The sequence below is a fragment of the Sinocyclocheilus rhinocerous genome, unplaced genomic scaffold (genome assembly GCF_001515625.1).
Source record: "Sinocyclocheilus rhinocerous isolate Xijiao unplaced genomic scaffold, SAMN03320098_v1.1 scaffold421, whole genome shotgun sequence".
NCBI classification, from domain to species: Eukaryota; Metazoa; Chordata; class Actinopteri; order Cypriniformes; family Cyprinidae; genus Sinocyclocheilus; species Sinocyclocheilus rhinocerous.
The window spans coordinates 562831-573954 of NW_015656177.1; the positions used below are offsets into that span (position 1 = coordinate 562831).

Consider the following 11124-nt stretch of genomic DNA (forward strand, 5'->3'; position numbering starts at 1 on the left):
AATCAGTCTGATAGAGATCCTATATGACTGATGAGCTCTATGTAGTGAACATTAAAATACTAATATATTGTTTCAATTTTCACTTCCCACTGAGCTTTAGGACGTCTCTCACCGCTATGCTATACCAATCCCATCAAAAATCAAGTGCAACTTCGTTTCACACATGAATGCAGGTGTGGTCACCACCTTATTCTTCTGGTCCACATGGGCTTCGTGATGGTCAAAGGTTAAGGGTAATTCAGACAAACATAAACACTGATAATATTATTTAAAGAGAAATAAACGACAAGAAAAATCTAAATTATGGCATAAAAATTCAACTTTTCATGTTATAATTATGAATTATTATCTCATAGATAACTTAGTTTTTTTGTTTTTTCTTCTTTATATCTAATAGTTATGACTTTTTATCTCATCTCTGATTTACCAAAGCATGATTTTTTTTTCTTGTGTTGGAAATGGGCTTCTGATCAGAAGAGAAGAGAAGAGGTCTGTACAGGTAGGATATGGTGACTTCTTTGACAGTATGTTTGGCTCCCAGGGCAGTGATGGCTTGTGTAGTACCAGCATATGGCCACTTCCCACCTTCCTCCTCCTTATGACCCACCGTCACATCCACACCAAGAAGAACTTTCGCCGCCAACACCGGAGATATACAGCACAACCTGGTGACAAGAAGACAAGTCGTCAGTGCTCTATATCAAAACATGTCCATAAAGTCTGATTTGATTAATAAATAAAATAAAAGACCCAAAATCATGGGTTCATATAGATAGTAATATATAATAACTAACCTAATTGGCTTTCTCGCTTTATGGAAGTCTTTTAAAACTCGCTCCACTTCCTTAATCACATTACAGTCCTTCCCATCAATGGCAAATGTTGACCTGATGATGGTAAAGATGCAGAAGATAAAACACAGATAATAGACGTGAGGACTACAACAGAAATGTCAGTGACAAATTAAACTATCTAAACTAAATTGAAATGCAAAAGACACAAGCCTAGTTTATCACAATAAATCACAGCAACTCACAGGTTTTTAGCTGCACCAAAACCACCAGGAAAGATAACCGCATCATGATTACTGACATTCAGTTTTGCCAGGTCAGTGATGTTGCCCCTAGCGATACGTGCTGATTCTGATAAGACGTTCCTATATATAAAGAAAAGTTGTGCAAGAAGGATTATTAATACGTTCATAATTTTTCATAACACCTAAACTCATCAAGTAACAATACATAAAAGTGTACAGTTTTGCTGAGGTATATAGTTTTGTCACTGTAATCTTTCTGTAATCAAAATTTCTTAGAGAACACTTCACCTCGACTCTTGGGTTGACCTTTGCCGTGGTCGATCACATGCATCTGAGACACATCTGGAGCAAACATCCGAACCTCTGCACCTCCCCGACTCAGATGCACAAGGATTCTACATACACAAACATTCAGAAAAGCAAAAAAAAAAATCTGAAATATGACGTTAATTGTGCTTTTAAAATTCTTAATATTGATAAAATAATTAGAAACCAATAAATAGCAATTTTACAGAACTCCTAAAGTCAAACTTAGCATGAATCCCATGCAAAAAAAAAGGGACATTTAATGCAGCTGGTGCCTTGTTGGATGTCTGTCCCTCATCAAGCTACAGGTTGCTGTGAACCCACTGAATGACTCAAGAAAAAATAGAGACATAAAAATGAGTAAGGTACTCACGCTGATGCCTCATGGATTTCAGTGCCATCATAGACACCACATCCTGACAACACCTAATAAAAGTAGAATGAAAGAACTTTGTTGTCGGCATGTGTTTTGGAGACCAGGAAACAAAAGCTATAGAAAACATCAGTTACATTGTCGTAGTAGGCATATTCAAAATATTCCTTAAACAGGTCTCTGCCTTGGGATACTTAAAACTGATTGGTCAATTTAACGTTCGCTTTTCTTTCATACAAACGCAACTGGCGCCATCTTGCGTCTCGTTTAGTGATTAACGACCGTTACGTGATAACTTCAGTATTTAATGTATTACTGTAATATTGTTGCCGTGTTAGTCCTGATCACCATGTCGGGGTTTATTTTGAGATAATGATAGTCGGACAGTGACTCTACATTATCTCGTAGGCTACTGATTTCTACTTGTCTAATGCAAATGACCAGACTAACTCAGGGTGACATGATCCAGTTCTTCTTGTACAAGAACAGACAAGTACGTACTTTCAGTACATAGTCAAGCCAAACCTAAAAAACAATGCAGAAATTGTTGATGAAATCTATTAATTTCACTCAAGGCTGCTCTAAAATGGGACACTAAATATGTGTAGGTAATTTGACATTTGACAGCGTCAATGACAGTCATGTGCAGCACCAGCAGCATAACTACTTACAACAGCGACTTTTGCGCCACTGCAGTTTGAAGTTGCATGAAACTGAGCAAGCAGCGGCATATCCGATGTGCGCAGAACGGAACAGCGAGCGCAGCGCAAACATGACGCGGATGGAGGAGTGCGCTTAACAACCACTGTCTTCTTCGGAGTTACTGACATCAGGAAGAATATAGACACATAACGGCTCCTAACGTTTACTGTGCCGATCTGCAAGGGCCTTGCCACTAACTCTGACACTATGGAAAGCCGTAGTAACATTTAATCTATAAGCCGTACTAGTCTCTATTTTCATGGTACTAGTACCTATTTTTTAGATACTAGTATCTTTTCCATTAAGTACTAGTACTCACGCTCCAGCAGCTGTAGCGACAATGTCTTGTAAGCAATGCGGGTGTTTTGTAGCTTTGTGATGTAGAAGAACATAAGAATCTTAATTTTCTCCCGACATCAGAGCCACTAAGCATGAAAATAGATACTAGTACGGCTTATAGATTAAATGTTAAAACGGCTTGCCATACTGACACCCCATTGCAATTCTGAGCTAAACTTCTGGGATTAGTATAGCAATAATGCACTAGTCAACATCAGAAGCTTAACAATTATGCAGAATGCACACATTTGGACAGGACTTTTCCTGCACTCCTCAGGTGCCCCAGTCTCTCTTTCAGTTCTTTCTTTTTACATGCAACAGCGCTATCTTCTTGGAGCAGGATTCCTGGGTTTTATTCTGTGCGCGCGCTTGCTGACTCAATTCTGCACTCTCGTATTCGCAAATTCTCTCGTAAAGTGCATAAGTAAGAGAATCATTTCACACTGTAGACAGCTTCACTTATTATAACGTTTGTTTGTTTGTTTGAGGGCTTAAACACAAAAAAGACTTAAGTCAGTGATAATGTTCTTTGCTTGCTTTCTGTATAATTTATTGGCTGAATAAATAGGCAAGAAAATCATGTAGCTATAGTTAATAAGCCAATTGTAGGACGTACGGCGGTGAAAAGTGAAAGATGAAATTAATTTGTTCTTTGTTCTTTGTTTCTAGTGCAGAGATTTTTTTCTACTTTGCATAACAGTAGGCTACTGCTTGTGTAGTAAATAAATATTTAAACAGACGTTAATTCTTGAATTCTTTTGGTGTTTTTTTATCTTTTCAGTTAATCTTATACACCCCTGCACCACTTTTATTATATGCATTAAGAAGCTACTCGATTTATATCTTAAAGGGGTCATGTGATGAGATTTCAAGTTTTCCTTTCTCTTTGGAGTGTTACAAGCTGATTGTGCATAGATAAGACCCCTTTAATAGGCTGCATGTTTTCATGCTTTATACACATCTTATCAGAGCTAAATATCTGATAATGACCTATAGTGTCATACATTTCATGTAGTCTGTGTGTACAGTGGTCATTTACATAAAATGGGTTGTAAATCTAGCTCAAGTACATTTTAGAACATGCCATAGTCAACTTTAATTATCTAAAAACCTAGGTCCTAGCTTGTGCAGGTAGTGTAGCTATTTTAAGATGCAGAGAGATTTCCACAGTTTGTACACACTAGACCATTGGCACAGCAGTTCCTTCTCTTTCTCTGTATCCCACCCTCTAGTTTTCACAGCCAAACAGCTCCTCAGACTCTATGCTTTTCAGAAAGGGCTTTGACTGAAAAAAATCCAATATTCTTAATTGTTTTAGTTTTTTTAATGGAATGGTTTAAGACAGAAAAGAGAACATCCATTCATTCTCCAAACGCTTGTAACAGTAAAAGAGAACAAAAAAAAAAAACAGTTTGCTCAAGGCCTGTCCATAACACAAGGTCATAATGTACAAGTACTGATCATAATAAGACTACTAACATGCAATAATTAAATTAATAAATTTAAATTAATAAATTAAATTAATAGAGACAATTTTGATTTAATGTCGACTATAAACTAAAGTAACAGTCATAGCTTTGACCTCTGGGGGAAACCAGAGCACCTGGAGGAAACCCACCAGCAACATGAGGAGAACATGCCCCACAGAGAAAGCCTCCTAGCTCAGCTGTGACTCAAGCCAAGAGATCTTCTTGCTGTGAGGTGACAGTGCTACCCACAATTATGCAGAATGCACAAACTTGGACAGGACTTTGCCTGCAGTCTTCAGGCGCTCCAGTCTCTCTTTCAGTTCTTTCCTTTTACGTGCAACACCAGAATCTTCTCAGAGCAGCATTCCTGGATTTTTCCCTCCAATCATGGCAAGCATTGCATTCTGAAGCTGAGAGATATATTGGTCCACCATGTGGTACTGGACTATCAGTGGAATTTGATTAGCCAGACGGTCACAGGTAATCTACAAATACATACAAATTACATTCAAATTCATAAATTCAACCAGTCAATAATTTTTCTCAAGACTTTGACACAAATAATGTTCTGGCGTATGTAAGAGATGAATTAAGTTTCTTTATTCATTAAAGGTGATGCGTGTGTTATCTTTTTTCTAATTATTATTTTATATTTTATATTATTATTGTTAGGTGCCACTAGTGGTACACAGACTACACACTTCAACTTTAGTTCTGGCATATTTAAGAGATGAATTAAGTTTCTTTATTCATTAAAGGTGATGCGTGTGTTATCTTTTTTCTAATTATTATTTTTCCAATTCTGTTAGGTGCCACTAGTGGTACACAGACTACACACTTCAACTTTAAAGAACACAGATTACTTGCTTTTAGATATACAAACCTTTAAATAGGAAGTGAGATGGTATGCCATCTCACGTACATCTGCATTGACAAATGCTGCCTTTAGCCCATAACCTGATGAGGATTTCTGTTTTACAGTGTTTAGCTGGCTACTGTAAAGTTCGTCTTGGGAGTAGACAATTTTCTCCATCTTAAACTGAGAAATGTATTTTCTCCTCAGCTTTCTGAAACTGCTCCTCAAGAAAATCTTCAATTGGATCTTTAGCAGCCCTCAGCAGGTGAGAGAAGGCATTAAAATGAGAGTTAACTATACGGTCCACACAGGTGTGAACAATTTCTGTAAATAAAACAGAGGAGTCAATCAGAGGAGGTAAAACACATCATCATGTATGCATAACTGCCACAGATTTATGCATTTACCTGTGACGTCTTTGAGCAGCTTTAAAGCAGGCTCCTCTAGCTCCTCAGTGTGTTTCTTGACAATGTTCTCAAAGGTTCTATAGTTCACAAATCCAGGAAGCTCCTTTCCTCTACGAGTCCTAACATACTCCTCTACCTCATCTCTGAGGATGTCCTCCGCTTGAGAGAAAAGAAAGACAAAATCAGGAAGAATATAACCACAAGTTTATTGGACTCCCCTGCAACAAGTGTGTTAAATTCAAACAGCATATATACCAGAGAGAGATAGGGCTAAATTCAGAGAAAATAATTAAAGAAAAGGCTGATTTTCACAAAACAACCGTCAGAAATACAATTTTATCCAGACACAAACGTTTGTGTAAGATGTCATTACTTGTGTGGCCCCCAAGATTGCCAGTACATCACAGTACAGGATCATTTTAAATGAGAGCTATAATGCTAATGCTACAATGTTATTAGGAACTCACTCTTAATTGCTTTGGAATCCAGGGCGAGTTTCCATTTTCCAAATTCCCATCTGATTTTGGAAAAGACCCTTGTGTCTGAGGTTTTCAGATCTTCTTCTGCCCTCTTTACTCCTTCAAGAGCATCACTGAACTGGCGAATTCTCTGCAGAGCACAACGTCTCAGAAAGTTACGAATTAAAAAAAAAGAGAAGTAAAAACATTGCTATACATAGTAAGGGCAATGTATATAATGCATGCATATTATTTCTTTACTGTTTATGTAGCATAGACTTTATTCAAGTGGAAACTACAAAAAGATAAATTTGTTACTGAAAAATGTCAATACACAGCATATTTTCCAGCCAGGATTAAATCAATACATTAATGATGTAACAATGATTTGGAACGAATATAATTTAATTTCATGAAATTTAATTTCAAATGTCCAGCTGGGTGGCACCCGTGAATGTACATTCATGGGAAATAATGTTTTAGAAGTTTTGGAACTGTGTGTGGCATCCACCTATGTGTTCAACATGCGACCCCAATTATTATTATTTATTTTATTTTATTTTACTTTACCATAATCAGAAAATTGCTCTTCTCATTTTCATCAAGAGGAACTCCATCTCCTAGCGTTTTAAGATCCTCAGACGTCTTCTCTAATTTCATCTCAAGTTGTTTCTGCAGCTGTGGCAGTGTTTTCTAAAGGTAAAGAAATTATATAGAAACTGAGATATTAGAATGCAAAAGACAATCTAGAATCTTATATCCTATTCTGATTTTAGTTTGTTCTAGTCTTTTGTTTTTTAAGGCTGTATTCACACCAGGAAATCCGCTAGTTCACTTGCTTTGGTCCGGACCAAATACAATGTTGATTTTTTTTTTTGTTTGGTGTGGTTCGCGTTCACACTGCCCTTTTTGCAAGTGAACCAGAAATTGTAAACAAACGCACACGTGTGCTAAAGGTCATCCATTCTGATTCAGTCGAACCAAACAAGACAGGTGTGAATACACCCTTAGTCATATACTATGTACTGTGTCAATGTTTCTGCTGTCATGTAACTTCACATACGCACAGCAATGTGTTCAACCAATTCTTTTGTGAGTCTTTCTGCAAGAAGGGGTATTGTAGCTTTTCCATCTTCAAGAAGAGACCTGAAGGGAAAGAATGAATTCAAACAGAAAAAAGGAAGTTAAAGACAATTGGAGTGTTTTCCACACTTTTTATTAATAAATATTAGAAATATTACCAAGAAAATGACTATTTTTAATATTAAAATTAATTCGAACCAAATTAATTTCTTACCTGAAATGAGAATGTCCATCAAAAAACTGTCTTTCTTTTTTCAGAGCTTGGACCAGATCAAGTTTTTCATTGATATCTTGCTGACCTCTGCACTTAACGATCATGTAGCCCTTCTTCAGTGGTATTACTTGATTATTGACTGTTTTGATCACCGTCTCCTCCATGCCTTTGTCCACTAAGTCTGGCTTAGTCAGAATACCTGCATATACAAATATTATCTTCGCTTTGATCAGTGTTTTATTTTGCTATTATTTCACCATTTAAGAAAACAGGAACAATACTTAACATTCACTGAAATGATACGTACCCAGAGTTCTTTGTCCGGTTGAATCGACTTTGGATGCCATCCGCAGTGCCTCAGTGGTGGCAATGTCAATGTTTGCAGGCACCACAACCAAACTGATGGTCTCTTGTCTTTTAATGAACTTTTCAATTAGACCTTTTATCTGTTACAGAAAAACAAAATTAGTGAACAAATTACTGCAATGACCAATGGGGTTAGAATACATACTGTTATCTATTAAAATGATGTAGACTGAGCTTTGAAATAAATATTTTAAGATGAAGATTTGTTAATTTATGGAATAATTTGCCTGTTTTCATTTTGCCTGTTGAAATGTATGGAATGGTTTGTCTGTTTGTTCCTTTTATTTTTTCCTTTAGTATTATTTTATCTCTTTATATTTATGTATGTGTATGTGTATGTATTTATATGTTTATATATAAGTTGTGTTGTTTCTTTGTTGTTACTCTTGCTCTGTAATTCATCATAATTATCTCAAATAAAAGCTATAATTTTTCTTAGAAACTCTATTTATAGTATTTATATTTATCTGAGGAACTGTCTAAAGGAGCTGCTGTCCAAATTGTTTGAGTGCTCTAAGCATTTCTACACATTTCCATATGCAAATTGTGTCTTACTTGTTCCTCAATGTCTACTGGCTGGTTTCCAGTGGCAACTCTAGCAATGCCTGGCAGGTCGATGAGAGTGAGGTCAGGAACATCACTGGACTGGATCTCCAGAGTGATCATATCAGAACTGATCCCTTCACCTTCTCCAGCCAATACTGTCTGAGCTACAAAACAATACAATATCACAATCATCCCACCAATGACAAAACAGTTAATTCAACTATTCTAAAGACTTAAAAAGCATTCAATTTCTTAATAATCTGTTTAATAAAACACATCAATGTGGACTACAGACCATTTAAGACAGCCTTTTCTACTTCCGCTGGGTCTTTTAGTTTCTTTTCTTGTTTCTTATATGATAACACTCCATGCCAGTTATTGCCCTTTGTAATTTTCTTCAGTTTCAATACCAGAGGACATCGTGTCACAATACCTGTGTTGAATATAGTAGATGGTCAGCTGAACGATACATTATATATTTAGACTGACACATAAGGAAAGAAAAAAACATGTATTTCCAGTCTGCAGATCAATGTATTTATTGTGCTAGTGTGTATTACCTGTTCCTCTAGGCAGGGCCACTCCAGACAGGGCTTCCAACACAGAACTCTTTCCTGAGCTCTGGTCACCTATGACAGCAATAGCTGGCAGGTTCAGGTCCTTTTCAACACCCAATGACCTGAGAGAGTCCACTAGGTCAATGCATGGACGCACCTTCTCTTCATAGTGCTGGTTCAGACCACTACTCTTTCCCTTTGAAGAACCGCATTGAGACATGTCTGAACTATATCTGCAAAATGTGACCAAGAGCCAGTCTTAAATTGTGTGATAACTATTGTATTTAAGCAATAAAGTAGCCTACAATAAGTCGTGCTACACCTTATATCCATCTTATTTTGCAACGTGGAAAAATGTTATTTTAATGTGCGAGACGTCTAAGACAGTATTAGGAACTAGATTGAAAAGTTTGTAGACAAACTTTAACTTGGCTTGAAAAAGCCTAGCTAGAAAGTTTGAAAAAGTTTTAAAAGCTTGCAGTATGAAAGTTTTCAGTTTGAAGTAGTTTGAAAGTTAAAATAGTTTTAAAGATTAAAGTTTGAATGTTTTCAAGGCAATACAGTCTATCAGAAAAATTACCTGTTCCTCTAGGCAGGGCCACTCCAGACAGGGCTTCCAACACAGAACTCTTTCCTGAGCTCTGGTCACCTATGACAGCAATAGCTGGCAGGTTCAGGTCCTTTTCAACACCCAATGACCTGAGAGAGTCCACTAGGTCAATGCATGGACGCACCTTCTCTTCATAGTGCTGGTTCAGACCACTACTCTTTCCCTTTGAAGAACCGCATTGAGACATGTCTGAACTATATCTGCAAAATGTGACCAAGAGCCAGTCTTAAATTGTGTGATAACTATTGTATTTAAGCAATAAAGTAGCCTACAATAAGTCGTGCTACACCTTATATCCATCTTATTTTGCAACGTGGAAAAATGTTATTTTAATGTGCGAGACGTCTAAGACAGTATTAGGAACTAGATTGAAAAGTTTGTAGACAAACTTTAACTTGGCTTGAAAAAGCCTAGCTAGAAAGTTTGAAAAAGTTTTAAAAGCTTGCAGTATGAAAGTTTTCAGTTTGAAGTAGTTTGAAAGTTAAAATAGTTTTAAAGATTAAAGTTTGAATGTTTTCAAGGCAATACAGTCTATCAGAAAAACAGATAGGTGTAAAACATTGCTAGGTTACATGGGGTGGTTGTTAGGCTGTTTCTAGCATGACTAGCATGTTGCTAACATGATTTTAGCATGATTAGCATGTTACTAGCATGTTGCTAGCATTGGTTAACTTGTTTCTAGCATGAATAGCATGTTGCTAGCACAATTAGCATGTTACTAGCACAATTAGCATGTTACTAGCATGGTGTTAGCATTTTGGTAGCATGATTAACAAGTTACTAGCATGTTTCTAACATGATTAGCATGTTACTAGCATGTTGTTAGTTGACTAAAGATAGAAAAATACAATTTAGTGGCTCTAATAGCCGCCCGGTGAGTGTGTTACCAGTGTTAAGTAAGATCCTAGAGAAGGCAGTATATGATCAAATACAGGATTATGTGTCACAGAATAATCTGATATCAAATTATCAGCATGCTTTTAGAAAAGGACACTCCACATGTACAGCTTTAGCACAAATGATTGGTATCGAGGGTTGGATAAAAAAAAAAGGATATGCGGAGCAGTCTTATTAGATTTTACAGCTGCATTTGACCTTATTGATCATAAGCTTCTTTTGGAAAAATTGGAGAGTTATAGATTTACACCATCAGTAATTGCTTGGATGGAAAGTTATTTGGATAACAGATCACAGAGAGTTTTTTGTAACGGAAGTTACTCAGATAGAAGAGCAATTGAATGTGGAGTTCCACAAGGGAGCTGTTTAGGACCACTTTTGTATTCCATTTTCACAAATGATTTATATCTGGTATTAAGAAGTGCTAAATTAACAATGTATGCAGACGATACAACAGTTTATGCATCTGCACAAACGTCGGTTGAATTGACGGCTATTTTGAATGAAGAGTTGGAGAGTATAGAAAAGTGGATTTTTGAAAACAAGTTGATACTAAATAGCCTACATCTAAAACAAAGAGTAAAATATTTGGGTCTAATTATTCTCTACGGTCCAAACCAGAGCTGAAATTATATATAAATAAAACACTTATTCAGCAAGTTAAGGAAGCAAAATTATTGGGTATCACCCTGGATAATAAATTGTCATGGTCAAAGCATATTGAGAACACAGTGAAGAGAATGGGAAGGGTGGTAGCTGTAGTAAGGAGATGTAGACAATATTTTACGTTTGATATAATGAAAATAATATTGGACACTCTACACAGCTGGACTATTGTCAGATTATATGGACAAATGCTACAAAAAAGGATTTGAGGAAACTCCAGTTGGTACAAAATAAGGCAG

The 11124-nt window shown here is 36.5% G+C and overlaps 1 protein-coding gene and 1 pseudogene across 1 annotated transcript; both read right to left on the reverse strand.

The window, feature by feature from the left end:
• On the reverse strand, positions 1-2489 carry LOC107719820 (ES1 protein homolog, mitochondrial-like; annotated as a pseudogene).
• Positions 2490-4367: 1878 nt separating this feature from the next.
• Positions 4368-8932, reverse strand: LOC107719827 (interferon-induced GTP-binding protein Mx-like). The gene is given in 12 exon segments (XM_016527362.1): positions 4368-4710; positions 5109-5270; positions 5272-5405; positions 5489-5647; positions 5956-6097; positions 6517-6639; positions 7014-7092; positions 7244-7442; positions 7551-7689; positions 8165-8319; positions 8451-8588; positions 8716-8932. Coding segments are annotated over 12 exon segments (1881 nt in total). The 3' UTR covers positions 4368-4476.
• Between the last annotated feature and the right edge of the window lie 2192 nt (positions 8933-11124).